General features: G+C 41.3%; 1 protein-coding gene across 1 annotated transcript in view; it reads right to left on the bottom strand.

The window, feature by feature from the left end:
• The window catches only part of eva1aa (eva-1 homolog A, regulator of programmed cell death a), a 125059-nt gene that overhangs the window by 82858 nt on the left and 20507 nt on the right, over positions 1 to 21694 (bottom strand). Inside the window, exons 2-3 of the mRNA XM_079572764.1 lie at positions 7595 to 7818; positions 3072 to 3195 (exon numbers count right to left, since the gene is read on the bottom strand). Of these exons, the coding sequence (XP_079428890.1) occupies positions 3072 to 3195; positions 7595 to 7818 (348 nt within the window). The remainder of the gene's footprint in view (positions 1 to 3071; positions 3196 to 7594; positions 7819 to 21694) is intronic.

Raw genomic sequence — 21694 nt, 5'->3', positions numbered from 1 at the left:
CAAAAACCACAGCAACCAAAAGAGGAGTTACTTTATTTATTTGCATTTCAAGATCAAGAACTATGCCAACAAATATTCCAAAGTTAGTCATAGAATAGTCGGAGCTGTGTCTATTGAATCATTCACTGGGCGTTGTTTCTTCAAACAAAAGTCCTAGATCTCCACAAATGGAACAGCAGAACTTTTCATTTCTAAAGATTTGGTAAGCACTGAAGTAAAAGTGGATATTTTAAAGAACATCTGACTAACTGGGCAACTTTGGAGAAAAAAAAAAGCAGTGAATTCATGGTGTGAAAGACCAAGCAATGTCACTGTTTTCAAAGGAATTCAGATTTGAATGCCCGCTGGAAGAAATGTGAATGTTTTCAATGACATTTGAGGCCTTGATTTGGCCAAAACTGCTCTTTTTAATGCCCCGTGGGAACATTGTGGGTCCTTGTGCGTTCCCCCCTTCTCGGGGGGTGAGTTTCCTCCCGTCCTTTGTATCCAACCCATCAACCAACAACATGCACAAGTACCTCCGGCTAGGTACTTGGACTCCAGACAGGAAAAAAAATTGGACAACATTACCTATATTTGAGGACGAAATCCGAATAATGAATAGAGCCAGGTTGAAATCTATGCTTTCAATCTTTGACTGATTAGTTACAAAGACTTGGTCAGAGTTGATCTTCTGTAGTTGTTGCCTTGTTTTTTGGGCTTCAAAGCTTAAAGAAATAAGGCAATACATTTTCAATTAAAAAAGTTTAAAAGAAAAATCGAAATATTGACAAAGAAAAACTCAAGTGTAGATGTTGCAAGATGTTGTTGAGTGTCTTTCACACAGGAAATGCACATGTTTGGATGACATAGTGATTTGAAGTAAGTGTTTTGTTGTGAATGGAGACGGCCGAACTAAAATGCCCGCTCCTGTGCCCGCTCCTGTCCCCGCGTGTAAGCCGGTGGTTAAGTGCGGGTGAACAATGATGTGTTGATCGGTCCCGGGGCGCGGAGCAGGCGGAGCGAGGGGGATCAGCCGCCCTAATGCCTGCTCTGGGTCAGCGTGGTGTGGGTGGGATTACTGCGCCCCTCTAGAGCGATACCTGGGGGAGAGCTTTATTAACTCTGCAGGAGTTTTTCGCCCCATGTACTAAGCATTCATTTATACTTTATATAGTACAACCCTAACTTGAGGATCCTGCCAAAGTTTTAACAAAGTGAGCAACTAAACATAGATTGTTCATTATTTAGTAGTGTTATGTTCAAATTATAGCTAAACTACTCTCAAAGTCAAACCTTTTACTGAAAAACATCAATACTTGTTCAAGTAATAGAAGGCGATGGGGGGAAAAGAAAAGACTTAATTGTATCTTCTATGAAACAGAGTGTGTGTCCCTGTCTTCCGCTCAGCTGGAGTGAGGAGAGTGGGCGGGGCAGACGGGGACCTGTCGCTGTGAGGCCTTTGACTCCACACAGCTCTGATAAAACACACAGCTAAACGAGGCTCAGAGGAAAATAACAAACGACGCTCAGATTATTTCATTTATTGAGCCATAAATGCACGTGCAGTGTGTCAGTCAGATAAAAGCGTCGCTAAATAAGGATCCAGTAGCAGAGGAATGAGACACAGGACGCCAAAGTCAAAGCCGAGGCAGGAAGTGGAGCCTGCAGTCCTCGCTGAACCACTGCTTCATTTCAGAGCTATTTCATCAATCGGTTACATTACCCTGGCTTTCTCTTTATGTTTTTGTATTATTGCTTTAACCTGTGATGTGCTCATTTACTGTTGAAGGAGCGACAGAGCACAGGCAAGATTTCCTGTAATGGCTCTGCACTGTGTTGTCTATTATACTGTAGCTGCAGCAGACATTTTGTGATTTGTGTGATGAAAGATAAATATAGCGCTTTTTTACATTCATTAGGCCCAAAAGGAACCAGTCACTCATTCACTCTCTCATTCGTACACCAATGTACGCAGACACTGGAGGCAAGGATGGTGAACGGCCAAAATACAGTCAAACAAACCCCTGCAGTGTTAAACTCTCTAAACTGAATTCTTAAAAAGGTTACAGGTTTATTTTGTCTTCATCTCTTTTCATGTTTGTAGCATCTGATTCTACAATTGATGAAATACTCGACATTCCAATTTTTCATTTCGCCCAAACAACAATATGAATATTATCATGTAAACGATATATCACCCATCCTTACGTTTCAAAACTTTAGGGATGTTTTCTCCAAATGAGGTTTTCCTTCCACTCTTACAACAACATCTCCACTACAGATTATACTGACTCCACACTTTGCAGGCTGCCTGATTGATTCACTTTGAATCCCAAAAAACAATGCAAAATGGTATCTTTTTTAGATTTTTTTTCACTTATTAACACATTGAGTGCCGTGCTGTTTTTGGGATTTAGCTGTTGAGTGCCAACAATCCAGACCAGTTTGATGATCATGATATTTGTAGCACCACAGCATATTCTATGTTATAGCTATGGACACGTGCTATGGCTCGTTTGAAACGTGAGAATCTAAGCTCTCCGTAGGTGAAAACAGTTTAATTCTACGTGCCTCGGTTCCTGAGAAATCCAAAGCTAAACAGAGGCTACTTTGATCAAAATTGCAGATTTTTTCTAGATTCAGAGATATTTAGTGTTTTATGAAACACTCTCCTTTCTGATTAACTCCTCTCTCCTCCTCTCCCTTTCCTCTTTCCTCCTCTCTCCAGTTAAGAAGCATTTAGATTTGGGTAAAGCCGAACTGGAGCACATGCACTATGTTCAGGTGGTAAGAGGTTAAATAATTCATAATTCATTCAACAAATATCTGCAAATTTGGCCATTTTAACAAATGAAAGTGCTGGATTTTTCAAAAGAAAACATAAATGTAAAATGACTGTATTTATGTCAGTAATGATCAGCAAAAGTTTCAGATTGATATCTCTAAAAAAAATACAGTGTCTTGCCTTAAGTGAGAGGCATGAGAGGCTTCTGAGAGCAGGGCAAAGACGTAACCGGTAATAAACACATGTATACCAGCTTGTCATGTGACCTAAAGACATGGAACCATCATGAAGCTCTGACACTTACTGGGTCTGCACTTGTACCACACCAGGAGGTACTTGCTCCTCCCTGGACACTGGTCCGTCCCGAACACCCGGCTGTTGACGAGCACCTGGCAGCTCCGCCTGTCCTGGCACTCGTCCAGCATTTTCTGAAGACGACAGAGGGGGGGGGGGGGAGAACAATGAGAGTCCAGCGGTGAGGGCGGCAGAACCTAAAACCACTTCAAACAGGCGTCTCATGGCCATGGGAACAAGCAGGAAGGAAGAATCTCTGCTCAAGTGCCTCTTCACAGACGCTCTTACTGCTGTCACGACTCTCGAGTACAGCTGGATACGGCCATATTTTACCAAACACACGCCGATTGCATTAACTGCCCGGCCAAAGCTACATTTTTAGGAAATTGGTACATCAATAGGACATCGCTCAACTATTTTTTACAGTAGGTTCGTCCAAAATACAAAAGCGACGCTCTTAAACACATTCAGCTGCAGTTTGGGCTGAAACGGTACATCATGTTTTGTTCTAAAGTTGCCCATTGTGTCCAATTTACTTTTGAATATCAAACTGACTCTCATCCCTCTGTTGGATTGCATGTTTACAAATATTTTGAAATGAAATATTCAGAAATTTTAAGGCAATAATAGTATAGTAATTGGGTATTCAAATTAAATTATATTTCAAAACATTACATTTGACTTGTTGTAGCCAGCATTGACTCTCCCACGTACCCCCTGAGGCATTAGTTTATGCTTCTAGTACCCCCTAATTTGAGGATCTTGCCAAAATATTAACAAGGTGAGCAACTAAACAGACAGTATTTAGTGGTGTGTTATTTTAAAACAAAATATTGTTAAAATACTGGCAAGGTCAAACCTTTGACTGAAAAACACATTTTCTTTGAAAGTAATAACGTAATAAACTTGGTTTCACCCTTTCTTTTTTTTTGTTTTTATGGGATGTCATTCCAAGTACCCCCAAGGTCCCCGTACCCCTAGTTGGGAAATACTGGACTAATTAGTCGATGGGTCTTAGTGGACTATAATTTCCACTGGTCGACTAAATGCACTTGTTGCCCTTATTAAAATGTTTACAAAACACCAGAGCCTTGTGGCAGTTCTATCTTTAACTTAAAGGGACGTGATGGAAGTCGTCATTTTTATACTCACTACTGCCACCTCAGGTCTTATGTGTAAGTGCAGTTTCTATATTAAGCTCATGCATGACGATACTTGGTCCCTTTCAGACTGATTTTTAATTCTAAAATCAGATACAAGTGAGCTTTACCGACAGTGAGGTTGAGTTTTTTTTCTCTAAAAGGGACTATACAGAGTTTAAAAATGTTAAAATTAAGTATTTTATTCCTCCTCCTTGCTCCAGCAATGTCCAAATGTGTAGAATGAGCTCAGACCTGTTCACCACAACTGCCTCTAAAATCCTGCACTGTCACTCAGAAAGGTGTTGATTCGGGTCCGAAGTGCCGTCATGCACAAGCTTAATATAGAAGGTGCAGTTATGCATAAGACCGAGGTGGCAGTAGTGAGTATAAAATGACACACTTGCATCTAGTCCCTTTAACCACTTAATCCCCACCTTAACCGAGCACAATCTAAAAGTTTCTTGAAAAAAGCGTCCAAATAGCCCCGAAAAAGAGGATGAAAACGAAACAGAAATGTGACAAAAAAGTAATGAAAATGTGACCAAAATGTGATTTTAAAAAAAGTCACAAAAACACAACAAAAAAGTGACAATAAACACTATGAAAAAGTAGCAAAAATCTAATGACAAAACTGCAACAACACAAGGAAATCTCCAAAGACCCATTTCAAACAGTTTTTTTTTTTTGAGCTTTCAAATGAGGCGTTAGACTGGCCTATTGGCTGTAAACTCCCCACCCCCCTCAGGCTGCTCTTTTGACCCGCTCCAACTCGGGCCAAACAACTTCAAATTGACTATTATATAACCAACGTGTGAGTATTTCATGAGGCAAATGCGTCCAAAGGGTCAGACGTTTCCCAAAGTAGAGCCAGATATCCAGCCAAGTGTTTGGAGCAGAGTCCCGACTATTGTCTCCTCTTCATCACGTCTAATTTACTGGAAAATTGTGGGACAGAGCGTTGCATAATCATTCTTCTTTTTACATGGAGCGGATCTGATAATGGAAAAACAAATGAAAAACATTCTTTTGGGAACCTCAGCATCCATATTTGACCTTTTTAAAATTCTAAATAATGTCTTAGTACAGTAAGATGGAAGCGCTTCAGCAGTAGAAGAAGAAACGACCAAAACTATCTGAAAGAAGCGGAATACTACTCCGAATGTCCACACTACTACCGGATCACAGCATATTGTTGCAGTGTCCGAATGTTCCCGAGAGAATGAAGCAGTCACAAGATTTCCCACAATGCATCTTGATGGTCAATGGTCACGGTCAATATCAATATATGCCACAACAGGGACGACGCCTTAATCGCGTGTTGCTTATTGTTTGTGAATAAAATGTCAATGTTAATGTTTGACTACTTTTTCATGTTTTCATAATAACATTTTATATCAGTCCATGTAAAGATTCATATTTAAATTTACCCTGGAATCGCTTTTAAAACATATATGTTAGGCATTGTTTGGCTTCTATTTGAGTGTTTTTATTCATGTTTCTCCTGTTTCTAGTGTGTTGACTGCCCTGTTCGCTCCTGTGGTCTGAAGTTGGTGAATTGGAAGCGTGTGTGTCTGAGAAGTAATTAGGATATGACACGCCTCTTTGACCATATAAGGACAAAATTGCCTTGCGCAACAGGCAGCTAGAGGAGGATAGGAGTGGTAGTTTCTCTACTATAAGGAGATTTGACTGTGGGGTTCCACAAGGCAGTTGTCTCGGGCCATTGTTCCTCTCTATTTTTACAAATGATCTCCCCACTGTTTTAAAGAGCACCTCTGTAGCAATGTGTGCAGATGACTCTACTCTATATAATGCAACAGATGATCTTAGTATTTTAAATTGGACGTTACAAACTGAACTAGATCAAGTATCTTGCTGGGTTGACAATAACAGGCTTGTTTTAAATGCTAATAAAATAAAATGTATCATTGTAGGTTCTAACAATGCTTTAAGAAATGCACCGTTGTTGATACTGACCTTGAAAAACATACCTTTGGAGCAAGTGCATAAGTGTGTCATATTAGGTTTAACTAAATGATAGATTGAACTGGTCTAATCACATTGATAAGCTCATAACCAAAATGGGTCGGGCTGTGTCTGTTATAAGAAGATGTGCCTGTTTTATGACAAGCTTTTCAGTTACACAACTCATACAGTCATTAGTCTTTGATTATTGTTCGGTTATTGTTTGGTTATATGGTCATGTGCTCCAAGGAAAGATATTCATAGGCTTCAAGTATTGCAGAACAAGGCTGGCTCTTTGCTGTCCACGAAGGACGAACATTGATAACATGCATCAGACTCTCTCCTGGCTGCATGCTGAGAAGAGATTAGTGAAAAATCTGCTTATCTTCTTTTATAACATCCGTAAAAAGATGAAGCCGAGACCCTTGTGTTATAAAATAATTGATGTCTATGATAGGCACAGTTATTCTAGGAGACAACAGATTATATACTTACTCCTGCAGCGAGAACCTGGACAGTGTTGTACAGAGCTGCTGCTCAGATTGCCTTCTGCCGCGAGGAGAGCAAACCACTAAGATGTTTTAAAGATCAAGACTGGAAATGTTGGTGTCTGTAGATGCTACAAAAGTTGTTACAAGAGTGTAAAAGGAAATGACCATATTTAGATTGTGATCCAGCAAGTGACTTGGGGTTTTATTTCGTTTTATTGTGTGCTGTGTTTTTAGTGTGTTTTTATATTGGTTTTATCTTTGCAGTGCATTTTAACTTTATTTATAGTTTTAAGGACCCGCCCTCGTCACATGCTTTTACCACCTGGTTTTTATCACATGGTTTTACCCCAATCCCCGAGAGGCAACAATCACGGCACCTGTGTCTGGCGGGAATGGAACAAACAAAAGGCGCACGGTGGAACGAGAGACGGACGCACGGACAGACGGACGGACAGATGGACTTTTAGCATAACGTTTTTACCTGTGGGCATTTTTACTGGTTTTTTAACCATTCTGTAATAAATTTTAGTGCACCTGGCCACTCTTCTGTCCTCCTTGGTAGACAGTGTGCTCTCACCCGGTCATTTCACCCCCGTTCATTACAGTAGTTCTTTTTCTGGTTTAATTTCATTCCACCGCACACACCTCCATAGCCCCCCCCCTCTCTTACAAGATGACATTAATAAAAAACTAGATAGTTCTCCTGAGGAACGTTTTCAGCTACGAGGTACAAGTTTTGTGAGAACTCATTTGTGCGTAAGAACGTGTCGTGAAAGAGGCCCACTGCCTTTAGATTCGAATGAGCTAAAGAAAGTAGAGAAAAGAGCCGTTGCCGTCACTACTTGATGAGTCCAGATGCTTCCATGTGATCAATAACTCCAGAATGCTGCATTGTAAAGTCCACATGGGTGGCTCCTTCCTGTCAGCGGTCTCACCTGCAGGGCCGTGGACATGGAGCAGTGCCGGTCATCCTCCTGCTGGTTGTAGTAGCCCAGCAGAGCCTGGTAGCTCGGGGGGCAGTGGTGGGGGTCGGCCTGGCCTCTCCTGCCGTAGAACGCCGACTGGACCGTGATGGTGGTGCGGGGAGGACAGCTCACGGACAACAGGCTGCCGTCACACGCCTTCTCCGTGTAGTTGCGCAGCACTTTGGACAGGTAGCCTGCGGCGGAGAAGACACAGGGTCACAACGGGCAAACCTCACAGTGCATTTCAGCTCACGGATCAATCTAAAACCTTTGCTGGAGAGTTAAGAGGAAAACATGGATGGCAAATTCTTTATTCAGTCCAACAGTTAACTTGCTGTTCGATGAAGCGTTTATTGAGAGCGCTGTTTATTATGTATTCAACAACCTTTCACTTAAATACAAAAAGAGCATCTGTTGTGAAAATTTGCTCTAAAACAGGGTTTATACAGGCAGTGTCATGTTAAGTTTAATGCTTTTAATACATTTAAGGCCGTCATTGCAACACAGTTCATTTAATGACTTTTAATGCTTTTTAATGTCCCGCGGAATCCCTGTAAAATGATTGGAGTTAAGTGTCTTTCCGGTGTCATCTATGGGTGAGCTCCACTTGTTTGTTTGTTTGTTTGCTTATTTGTTGTGTGGCAGTTTGTTTTTTGAGACTGCCCTGAATTAATTGCCCCTCGTGGGATAAAGACGCCATCTGTGCATGAAATGATCAAATGTTCCAATATATTCAGCAACAAAATCCTAATAATGGATGGAACCAGGTTTAAATGTATGCTTTTATTTTGTTATATTAGTTTTAAAAGAAAATAAATAATCGCCTATTATTTTATACTATTTATTTTGCTTAAAAACTCTATTAATCATGCTATGAAGAAAAATCTTCAAAATATTGTTAAGAATAAGATCAAGACTGGAAATATTGATGTCTGTAGATGCACCAAAAGTTGTTGCAAGAGTGTAAAAGGAAATGACCATATTTAGATTTACACAATAAAAGACGAGATGGCTCGCTTTATACATGTGTATACGACATGTTTTAATGAATGGAGACGGAGGGAATTTTAGGGATTTGATGCTAGTCGACAAAACGTCATAAAATACAGTAAACATTGTAAAGGGTGAGCTTGGTCTATGTTTTACTCTGACATTAAAACTAAGATGTTAAGGGACCAAAAATCTCCAAACTGGCTACATGATGTTTTTCTACATAATGGCTTGGACTATTGTGTGTTTTTTAACTCAAAGGCATGCAAAATCACATTTCTTTGAGCTTTTAACAAAATTGTAACTTCAAACATCAAAAGCCAAGCTAGAGTTGGATTTTACTTCATTCATTCATTCAGCCTGGCTTCTTCTTCTACTGCTGACAGCTGTATTTTCTCGACTTTGTTGTTTACTGCATGGAAGACAGAATTTAAAGCCCATAATCTCTGGACCGGTTCTGAGCTGCTCTGAGCTCAAAATGTGTTCATCACGGCAGCAACCTGTTAGAACAGTGAAGCCTTCACTTGCAGCTATCAAGTTGCATACCCACTGCTGCCTGCAGAGGGTGCCCCAGCTCAAACTGGACATGTACATTCTGCATATTTGGTAAAGCCTCATGAAGATGAGTGGTGTGGTGTGTCTCCTCAAGGACTGTTTTGTTTTCTTGTATTTGTGAAGTGTCTCCATGGACGGTCGGTTTGATATGAACAAGCCCTAACAGATGTTTGTGAGCTGCCCCTGGGCTAAGGATATGAGCAGAACAAGACAAAGCCTCAGACTGAAGATAAACAAGAACAACTCGAATATCCCAGTCTCACACAGCAGTGCAAACAGAACTGTCCCCGGAGTTTGACCCAGGTGTATCTTGCCTCGTCATGCACAGACAAATTATACAAATTAGACAGATCTAGTATCTTTTGCAGCTACTGTCACCATGGCGCATGTATGACTAGCGCATACATGCATACATTGCGCATGCTCAGACTGTATTTTATAAAACAGGATTTAAACATGTCACTGAAACCGTATCTCACATGCAAAGAACCAGGGTTAAGTAACCTTACAGACTCCTAAGGCTGGGCAATTCATCAAAATGTAATCTTGCAATCTCGACTTTTTCTTAATAATTGTCATGGGACTTTATAATAGTCATTTGACAGAAACAGAACCTAGTTTGAGACAAGGAGATTTTAGAGATTTTAGATATCGGCCTCTTTATCGAGGCGATATTGAAAATACCCACAAATATATTGACTGGCCGATATAGCGGTCGGGCCCTTCTTAATAGCACATGTTACTGTGCTAAAAACGACTAAAGCGTATAGTATTTTAAGAATTGCATTTTATTAACCTGTTAGTTAAAGAAGGTTTACTTCGCACATCTCTTTGTTTTAAACAGGTGCGTAAGAGAAGGCATAGAGGCCAAACGTAGAAAAGGAAAAATCTCTCGCACACTGTATACTTGCAACACCAGTGTTCCTTTATTAATGCATGTTCCTTGATTAATGAAAAATCTGAAGAAGGCCACTGGCCGAAACGTTGCATTAATAAAGGAACACTGGTGTTGCAAGTATACAGTGTGCGAGAGATTTTTCCTTTTCTACGATTAACCTGTTAGTGAAAAAAGTTATATCTATCTGTAACACTGACAAACAGTGCTTCAGACAGTGCAGGAACAGTAACTTGCTGTGGTCCTTTTTGCAACCAGACACACCAAGCAGATAACATGAGGAGATTTGTACCCTGCGGTAAACAAGTTGTATTCAGACTTTAAAACTTTCACTGAGATATTGCTTAAATGGGTGGAACATTTCTGGCAGAAAAGTGTGTTTATCAGTCGGACACTGGTTTAATATTAGCATGTCCTTTTGGGAAAGCCCACAGAGACCCTGCAGAGAGTGTTTGAGAGCTGCAGTGCCGTTAGCCCGTCAGTCACTAAAGTTATCACAGAGCACCATTAACATTCCACACTCAGACGCACTGATACAGAGACGCCCATTAGCTGCTGCTCATGCGATAGCAGCAAGTATTCTGAAAAAGGCGGGCGTTCAGAGCGACAACACGGGGCAGGTGAAGTTTTCTGCCTGAGCATCTTCCTGAAATCAATAACAGTCGGCCACATTCCGCCGCCTCCCGTGACGTCTCCATTCACAAAAACATGATTTGCCTGGTGCGGTTGTAAAGCTGGAACCCTCCTTCACAACGCCATGCAGTCCAAATATGGCCATTTCCTTTGTGGAAGATACCAACCATGAAAGTCCACAGGGAGATCTACCTTCAGCCAATAGTGTGTTTAAAACTACAAACCCCACATCTTTGTACTCAAGAATATTTTCCATGACATTTTCAAAGTTTAAAGTTTCCTGGCCTGATTTATTGAGTTTTGAACATCAAAAAGGCAACATATGAATAAATTAGCTTGTTAAAAATATGCCAACAAAATAAAACCATCACTTTAAACCTGGCCTTATCCATGTTTACATTTGGACATCAAACATGAATAGGTGAACATGGCCATTTTACGTATTAAATGCCATATATTACCTTATGAAAGAAACAATACATTATTTTTTTCATATTTATATCAATCAGCGTCACGATCATATTGTGCAAAATCATGTCTGTGCTCAAATTTCCTTCATTTAAACTATATCTCACTAATTGCTTGGCCCCAGTTCGTGCGCCATCTGCTGTCAACAAAGGTGTTTTATAAAGAAATCACTTTTGACCTACTTTGCACACTATTTTTGGACATAGGACATGAAACACCAGCTCCAGTGACACAAACAGCTTAAACTATGCGTGTCACGTTATTAAGACATTTATTGTCTCGCCCATTGCTCCTCAGCTTGTCTTTTTAGTGCTCTGCAAACACATTTACATCCAGTCAACACCGGGACACGGCGGGCTCCAATTACCTGCATTTAGCCTTTGAGAGGGAAGAGGAACGCTCCAGTGACGCAGAGCTCAAGTAGACAAACTCGTCACATTGTGTCCAATCGCCATGGTCACCGGCCAAACAAAGGGGGCTGCGGAGGTCTGAGAAAGGTCGGATTCTTGAACTGGTGGGGAAGCGGTGCGCAGGTGCATGGTGAGGCTCCAGTTTAAAGACGCCACTCCGGGTGGAGGAGAACCTTCTCAGCGCGTCGGGCCAGAACGTGAGCCGGGAATGAGCAAATAAGATCATCATCTGAGTAAAATGAAAGGTGTGTGGGGCTGTTTGCATGAGGCAGTATTTGCAAATTCAGAAAGTGAAATGGAATGCCAAATAATGCAAATGAGTAAGGCGAGATAGTGCAGGCTGATAGGTAAAGAAAAATGACTTAGTGACATGAATGTGAAACTTTTACTGTAGGTAACTGATGTAAATATCCCAAACAAATATTTCTGTCATTTTATGTTTTCATGTTTTAATTTGGCCTTTGTGAATGAATACATGTGGGAAATCAGCCGTTGTGGCGCGATGTTGTATTTACTTCCTGGAAATCTACGGCTCGCTAATGACAAAACATCATAAAAAAAGTAATCGTAAAGGGTGAGTTTTGTCTTTTTGATACTACAACATTAAAACAATCATGTTAAAGGAACAGGCCACCGTTTTTTCCATACTGAGATATGTTCTTACCTGAGCTTAGACGAGTTGATGTGTACCTGTCTGGTCTTTGTGCGTACGCTCAGTCACGCACAAAGACCAAAGATGTTGTTAGCATTTGGCCTCTCCCAGCATATTCCTATAGGGAATCCAAACGGGGGTGAAGAGAGAAGCGACCACGCTCTTCCACGGGCACAAAGACCAGACAGGTACGTATCAACTCGTCTAAGCTCAGGCAAGAACATATCTCAGTGTGGAAGAACTGTGTGCCCCAGTCACACAAAAAGATGTTGTTAGCATTTGGCCTCTCCCAGTATATTCCTATAGCTCCAAATGGGGGTGAAGTTAGAAGCGACCATGTTCCACGGGCACAAAGACCAGACAGGTATGTACATTTCCCTGAATTCCTAGATGACGTACTGCGTTATACCAAATGACATGGTGCCATTTCAACACTCATACTGTAAGCACTGAGGAGCACACAGTTATCCTGAATGACACAGGAGACTCTCTGAACTCTCCTTTATGAATGCATGCACTTTTGTTATCAACAATCAGGAACAATGATGCTCAGATATCAGTAAAAAAAAAAAGCCCTAAAGAGGACGGAACCAACAAAGGTCATCTCTGTACAAATACAGCCTTTAACCTGAGGTGAGCAAACATGTAATGAGGACCTCTTCCAATCCACTGCAAATGTAGCTTTGTCGAGGGCTATTTGATCATCAGGAGCACGTTTAAGTTCACTGGCAGGTTGGTTTTTCCAAGAACATACTATAACCTGGAGAGTTCCGCACTGTGGCTTTAGGTTTAAAAAACAAACTAGATCTACCACTCGTTCCGGACGCATAATCTGCTGCACTTGTCAGCCGCATTCCTCCGTGTGTGTGTGTGTGTGCGTGTGTGTGTGTGTGTGTGTGTGTGAGGGGAGTTACTTGGCATTCCCCCTTAGACCACACACAAACACACTCACAACAACAACAACATGGACCCTGCCTCTCCGCTCCTCCTCTCACCCTGGAGGGGGGAGTGAGTGTGTAACTGTATCACTTTATTAGGGCAGGTTCTTGGATAAACGCCAGACGCCGCCGGAGTTCACAGAGCAGGGGAAACCATGGCGACGGGAGGTTACACAGGGGTTGAGGAGGTGTGGAGGTCGGATCGGTAAAAACAACGGTGGTTTGACTGGTAAACGTGATAAAGATCGTTGTAATTGGAAGCGTGGATATTAAAGCGGCACGGCCAAATGTTTCAAACTATATGTTGATGCTGCTGTTTTTGAGGCGAGTTATCCTACACCTGGAGGAAAGAAGGAGCACGGAAGCTCCACGGAGAAAGGCCACCTGGTCTGGAACTTGAGCCGTGACCGATTACTGTCTGTCTGATGTTTTCATTAGAAAAATTGTGATTTTATGCATAAAGCAACAATTGACAAAATTTGTGGTGACAAAATGGCAACAATCGGTCATAAGTTCAAATCAGTCAAATGTCGCCTTGTTTTTTTGAGGATGGAAGGTGAATAAATCTAGAGATTAGATATTGAAAGATCATTCTGAAAGATCCTTGAAATGTTGGTAGGTATAAGACTGGAAAATGTGTTGTCTGTAGGTGTTACCGTAAGTGGAGACAAGTTGCCACAATGTGAAGAACATGCATTTTGAGGTTGAACCATCTTATCAGGAACATTAGAAAATGTATTTGTTTTTAAGTTAAAGTTTAAATGTTTGCAAAAATGCATTCTGCTGCAGCGTCTCTCCTTACAAATCCTAGACACAGTCTGTATAATTGTGTGATCTGCATTGGCTCTGGTCTTATTACTGATTGCTAGGGCTGAACAATTTTGCCAAAAATCAATATTGCGATTTTTTTAAATCAATATTGCAATTTCGATTTTATTGCAATTTTCTGCAAATAACTTTCTGTTGCAATTAAATATTTACAACTGATTTGATAAAGTATTACTTACTCTTAAGTCCTTTATAATCACATGGAATATAATTCCAAATAGTCCAAATAGTAATTTAGCCTACATAATTTCCAATAAGCTTATATTGATTTTTTTTTTTTTTGTAAATAGCCTAAATATTTTTTTGCTATTTGCTCTTGTGTATTAGTCAGTGGTTGTGAGATAAGTTCTTAAAGTGAGCCGCAAAGGACTCTTAACAAGCAGCACAGGCTCAGCTTCATGTGGAGTCAGAGACGTGTGAATCCGGAGGAAAGTTTCTGTGATCAGTGCATCAGAGCGTGTAGCGCTGCAGCTAACGCAATGCGTTAGCTGTGCCTCTGCGATTTCGAAATCGCATTGTGTAATATCGCAAAAAAATCGCAAATGCAATTAATCGTTCAGCCCTACTGATTGCCTGTGAGGAAATCCTCCGACATAGCATGTTGACATAACTCACCGTCAGCCTCAACTCGTCCATCTCTGACCGGCCCGTGGGCTCCACATGTGAGCAGCACGGACCGGGGGCTGATGCTAGAGCTCGGAAAATCACAATGTAATTAAGACTGCCCTACTGTCATTTGGTTATGGCAAAAATACACTCTCCATCTTATCAGTTCTTTCTCGATTGATAAGACTCCAGAAGCAATTGACTGCCCCAAGCACCCTCAAAATCCTGAACACAAGTGATGGTTTGCACATAGTTCCCAACGGTCTCCCCTCTCTTTGGCAGACACTGTGCACATTCTGGTGCTTCGGTTTCCCCTGGTGTTAGACTGACAGAAGTGCTGGCTCGACTGCTCACTGTACCATGTGAATCCCTAATGACATGTCATTTGGAAATAAAGTACTGAACTGAATTGTACCTGGCCTCTTGTGGCGACACAGTGCACTCTTGTTTGAGGAGCTTAACATGGATTGTATGGATGACGTGTGTACGTGTGCGGCATGTATGAAAGTGCCCTTTGTCGCATTTGAAAAAGATCAGATACAGTTGGCCTGACTCTGAAAGAGGCTACAGTATCTTTTTGTGTCTCTGGAAAAGAAACATATAACCTGTTTTTCTATTAAGTTCAATATTTTACATTTTGATTTCTTATTATGCAAGATATAGAAAGAAAAGTATTTTAATTGGATAACTTAAAAACATTTGGCATTTTGGCTACCAGTCCCTTGAGTCCTCTGCCTAATGAGTAACTAAAGCCACAGTGAAATGTCTGGGCATTCCTGCTCTCCGACTGCTAAGTGGTGTCATGTGACGAGATGGTGCAGATTTTCAGAGGGGGGGCAGGCGCGGTTAAAGGTTGGTATTAATGCCATGGACTACTGTTGTACAAAGATGAATCACTGCTTGTTTGTTCAGGATTCCTCCAGCATTATGAGCTTTAATGATCATGTAAACACACCAATAGAACAGCGTCCTGCCTTTGTCAGTTATATCCAGATTGCAAACAGCAGATATTCTAAGTAGAGACGTTTATAGATTTGTGTGGGCCCCCGGCAAAGGTTTACAGAGCCCCAAATGACAACAGGTGAGGTGTGTGAATCCAGTCTCTTCCAATGAATGATCAGGGAAAACATTTGGACATTTTCGGTTTGGAGATTTGTTTCAAAAACTGTCTCTCTCCCATTGTAGTGGCCCGGGCTCCATGATATTTTAGAATGTTGTGAACATCAGGTGGGTAGAGTAAGAGTAGCCAAAATATTTACAACTGTAAAGTTACTTTGAAATTATCAAGTAAAAGTAAAGATTAGTAGAGTAACTGTGAGAAAATTAGTAACTGTTTGAGCATGAAAGTCTGATTCATGTTTCAGTAGAATAAATTATGAGAAAGAAAGAAGAAGAAATAATGTGATTTTTTCAAAGAAAATGTCATAAAAAAATTCTAAAAACATGCGGGTCAGGTTGACCCACAGTGGCGGCGCGCTCAGTCGAATACTGAACACTATTCCGTTGTACAATGACAAATAAAGCACTTACTTAAGTAAATGTAACTGAGTACTACCCACCTCTGCTTATACTGCAAAACACATTTCAACTATTTAGCTCTTGTTTTGATAAATGACGCCCATGATGTATTGATCAAAGGATAATTGTATTTCTGAAACTATGAACTGGAGTTCAGTGTCTTTCTGGTTCAGACTGTGTTTACACCCAGTTTAGACATAATGTAGTCAGGTTTAGGTCTATTTTATCCTACCAGGTTTTGTCCTGATTTGATCTTGATCTAGGCCTTGTGGTACTTGGAAGGTCAAGTACTAGTTACTTATTACACCTATGATAAGGATCTGCAACTTAGGAAATGTCTGGAGTCTGGAGTCCTGAAGGTAATTGAGTAGCTTGGGCAGCAAAAGGGGGAAAATGTACTTGGTCCAGTCTGATAGTGCTTCCATAACTTTTGTCTCTTTTTCGTGAATATTTCATAAATCAGACAGACATCAGACGGAACATGCTTAACGCTAAGCCGCCAGCGACCCGACACACGGCACAGCGCCGGAGCATGACTCAACTCGCCTGCAAACGCCGCGGCCACCTCTTGTCTTTTTAATGGCCAAATAAACAGACGGGGCAGACATAATAGCACGCCGCCTTTGTCCGGAGCAAAAGGCCGGGGAGCTAGTTAAAGGAAGCCGTCTGCCCCACATAAAAAGCCGCGGGGAGGTGGGGTCACCCTGTTGCGTGCCTGCATTAATAGAGTTTTGTCTCTTTCTTGCCTCAGAGCGACACCTGTCATTGGCCGGGCTGCGTTTACACAGGTGCTTTTCAGCCCCGCCTCATCGGTGGGACTTGAAAAGGAGGCCTCAGTCAACAGGTGAAGGGAAGAGGGGAACAATAGCCACGATCTTAGAGTTGGGAGAAAGAGAGAGTGGGAGACGCTGAAAAGAGGAATAGAATTTTTCCTTCTTTTTTTTTTTTTGGGAAGAACTAGCCCCGGGGTTAGTGTGAGCTAATCTGTTTACCCTTACCCACAATGCAGTGTTGCAGGGCGGAGGAGGGATCAGGTGGTTTAAAGTGTTGCTCAAGGAGACGTGAAGACGGGAGGGTTTGGAAAGGGCGTGCAGTACATGGTGTCTTAAGATTCCTTGTAAAGAAGGTCAAAAGGATAAGTAAGTAATTAGACTACGGATTTTGAACAACATTTCTCAAACAAGACCTGACAATCAAATATCAATAATGATACTGATAATAATTGTAATGTTGATTTATTCACAATTTGATTAAATCTTGAGCCATTTATCCAGTCAGAAAGCACAATGAGTCCCACACTTTGGGTTGCCCAATTCCAGTATCTAGCAAACATAAAAGGTCTTGCTGGTGCCCAAAGTCTGGGGGAGGAAGACAAGTTAATAAAGAGATATGTGTTTTGGTTTTGATATAATTAAATAAATATAGTATTGCGCCTATACCGCTAAACCACAATCTTTCATTAGTGTGTGAAGAGAATCCTCCACATGTAAAAATGGGACTCTCCCGGACCGTGAGGAATTCTTCCCGTTGTCCTGCCGCGAGGTGTTGGGTGTCCTGAAGAATGAGGCAGGTATGTCAGACACGAGGGAGCGGGGCAGGGCGGAGGAGGAGAGGCCGTCAACTTTTGAAAGACGCCGCGACCTCCCATTGGCTGAACTCTACACCTGAACAGCACACATGTCACCGACTGTTAGAACAAGCCGTTCAACGCCACTGGAATAAAGATAAATGTTCATTTACAGTAGCAGGGCTGAAGGATTCTGGAGGGGAAGATAAGAGAATTCATTTCTATAATGCACTATTTAGCAGTTAAAATATGTGTCAGAAGTGCCCTTCGTGAACTGAATCTGGGTATTAAAGGTGCAATATTATGCTTTATTCAGGATTTTACAACCAAATTAGACCATAGGCTTGGTGGATTTTTTTTTTCCACAAATACTGCTCGCCTCGGCCTCTGCCACACTACAGAATCGAGCACTTTCTCATTGTGTTTTTAATTAGTCTGATAAACCACACCCACTTCTTTCTGCGTGAAAGAAGGTGGGTGTGGCCATACATTGTAAACAAGTTGCTGATTGGTGGCTAAGGTCGAACCAATCACAACTGTCACAGAGAAATGACAAGGTTACGTCACTCGCTGCACCACTATGTTGTTAGTTCAATTAACATTAACATCAGCCAAAACTTATCATGGATGAAGTATCGAGGATTTTGCTTTTGTTTATATTCAGTTCATATTGTGTGAATTGGACTACGGCTGTCGTCATGTCTGCTAATTGCTAATTGGTTTATGTCACTGACAATCTGTGCCGTTAGGCCCGCCCCTTCAAACTGCTCCAATTGCTCCGTGACCAGACTCATTCCTGTGTGGAATGGACAAGGAATAGTGCGGCAGAGCCAGGCAAGTTTTTAATGACAGCGGGATCTTTGCCTGTCAAATAGACTCTATTCTATCCAGGACATGAGGTAGCAGCATATCACGTAAGGCCGCTGCACGGAAATTGACGTTTTAGTTACTGCCGTAACCTAACGTCAAGGAGCTTTTTGAGTGAATGACATGTTCAAATCAGAAGAGGCTGCAGAAAGTTTGTGTGATCTGCAGGCACTGTACCAGGGGTGCCCATTACGACGATCCACGCCAACTGGTTTGCTCACGGAACCCTATCTCTCCAGAACTGTCTTGTATTTGGTCCTGGATTGGTACACGGAACGGATTTTCATAAACCAAGAAGCGTTTTGCAGCTTGTGATTCAGAATGCTATGAAGCTGAACGGGGAAGGAGGGAGAGTGTGAGAGCGGCACATTTATTCCAGAATGACTCAAACTAAGCATATTTTGTCTAACAACTCCACAAAATGCCTCTTTGCTGCCTCTTGCAGATTTGCATTCTGTTGCTGCATGAAGCTGAAACGTTCACTTCTTTTTTATCACAATATCTGTCAGAAAAATCTCAATATATTTTAAGAAACTATTCTTTCCAAATATGCGGTATACTGTAACATTAGAGCATGGTTAAAGGCTAAAAACGTTAGATAAAGAGCAAAACCTCGAAATCACAGTGTCAGAAAAATTGCAATTAGTTGTTGTTTTTTTCTTCCAAAATGTTGCAGCCATAATAAGTTCAGTGGTACGGTTCCATCTTTTTAATTAATTTCTCAGTTCTAATTATAAAGCTGCTTGTGCCTATAAAGCGTTTAACAAATTACAGAATATTACGAGATTAAAGCTTACAATAATGCCGCAAAATTGCCTGTTTGCCAGTGCAGGTTCCACAGAGAGCGAATGCTGCATCCGCTTTACATAAATCACATCAACAGGCTGAGCTGTAATGCTTTCTAATGCAACTAAGACTTTCTGGTTTTTTTTGTTTCCTCAAAGCTGCACGCCAAAATCAAAGCCAAAGTCACGTTTTCATCTTCGTACATTAGGTCCTGGGGCTCTGACAAATCCGTGGCTTTTATTGGTGTTATTTTAAGTAAATTATAGCCATCAAAACCATCAAATGTTCTGAGATGCGGAGCTGCAGGAGGAATTCCCTTTAAGTGGTGATTATGGGGAAAGCCAAGGGCACCCTCAGAAGGACGGGCTGAGCTCTGGCACCAAGATGGAGAGAGGCAGGGAGCACCCAAGGGGCAGAGTGGAACCGGCGGCTTCGAGGTTGGTTTAAAACGCGTATTGCTATACAAATATAGTATGAAGCTGAATAAACTGCTAAAATATCTTGGAAAAAAGGCAATCCACAACGCAGAAGGAGAAACAGTCATTTGTGGGTTCAAGAGACTGCAGCAAAACCAAAATAAAATGTTTTGGACAAATTCACTCATAAATTCACTCAAATTCACTTGGAAACAAATAAATAGTTTAATCTTCACAATTAGGTGTTTAATGATTGAGCTGAAATGTATCTTTAAACAATACCAGTATGGTACAGGAAAAAAAGTTTAATATTGTTATCCAGTTTCGATGCTGATGGTCCAGGGACAGCATCAAAGGAAGTGACTTGATTGTTTTAGCTCAAATAAAAGTGTTTTTTTTTTCACAATTGTCCCCAATTTTGGAATTTTTTTATTGCCCCATTTGTCCCAATTTTTTTTCACAATCTTTCCCTATTTTTGCCCCAAATTTTTCCACTTATTTTTGCATTTTTTTTTTCTTTCTAATATTTTCCTTATTTTTTCTCCATAATTTCTTGACACTGGAGATGAACCCGATATTGTACATTTGCAGATCTTCCACACATTATTGTTCTGTTTTTCTGGTTCTAGATGACAAATATTTAAGTATAGGTATCAGAAAAAATATTGTTCAGGTATCGGTATCGTAAAGCGAAAACAAAAATGTAACGGTACCCTGCCCCACTGACACGGCATTTCTACATAGAAGGCACATCTAATTCTAATTCTTTGAGTGTATGGTTTAGCAGAACCTAGACCTGACCGACTGCAGCCCATGGTCAGAATGTAATTTCAATAGGGCATGAATAATAAAATAAATTACTATTTTGATACCAGTCATGAATATTGTGATATTTTTTATCTCACTGGCTTTTAACAAAATAATAACTAAATCAGGACTAGGATGAGTTTAAACAGAAAGTAAATGAGGTAAATAAACCAACTAACACAAGTATCGTAGATGTCGATAAACAAGAAATGTGCCAGATTTCTACGTCTACATGCATACAGGCTATGGGCATGAGAACTGTGCAGATCTTCGGAGGAAAAAAAAAAAAGTCACGGCACCACTGACAGGGCCGAATGGTGGCTTTAGGCCCGGCAGTAATTTAGTTTTTGCCCACAAACCGCAAACGCAGCACAGGGGCCTGTCCCCGGGGCTGGGACATGACATGCAGAGAGAGCAGCCCAGGTCTTAAATCACATGTGGTCACAGCTCCGTGTTCACGTCTTCGGTCTCCAACATTGGCACAGCGTTTGGGATGAGATTCAAAGAGCTGGCACTGATTTGAAAGGAGAGCTCTGGGGTCGAAGGTCAAAAGTGCAGACAGGCCTAAAGATGGTATTGGAGACGTATCATGCAAAATTGAGCCATGTTACAGACTGCTCTGAGTGACCCTGTTAACTTTGGTAGTTTCTTCTTCCACTGCTGTAGCGTTCCGATCTGCCTTTCCTGAATTTGATTGCGTCGTAGATCATGCACAAAACGGTCTTCCACTTTTTTAAAACTCATAATCCATCACCGGACCTGTTCTGCGCAGTTTATCACATCTTTCTTTTCCAAGTAAACAAACAGCTAGCTGATGAGCTTAAGAACACTGAAGAGGCGCCAAGAGTCCCCCACACACACGCGTCACAAGAGGCTATCGAGGAGGTATCCGGGCAAGACTTGCAGCTAAGCCACAGCGTTGGGAAGGACCCCAGTCTCATAAGACAAGTAAACAAGATAAGATCCATTTTTTCCCCAATGTAACATCATGAAGGATGTCAAGCTTCATTTTTGTGTTGAAAAGATGTCTCATTCTAAATATGTAGAGTAGTAGACTGGACTAGTGCAGCTACAGGATGTGACAGTGCCAACCAAACTGGAGCTGGCCCACAAAAAAATAATTGGTAAAATCGT

Source organism: Gobius niger, assembly GCF_951799975.1.
Source record: "Gobius niger genome assembly, chromosome: 15".
Classification (NCBI taxonomy): domain Eukaryota; kingdom Metazoa; phylum Chordata; class Actinopteri; order Gobiiformes; family Gobiidae; genus Gobius; species Gobius niger.
The sequence above is the reverse complement of the archived record's forward strand: the minus strand, read 5'-3'. Positions and strand labels throughout refer to the sequence as shown.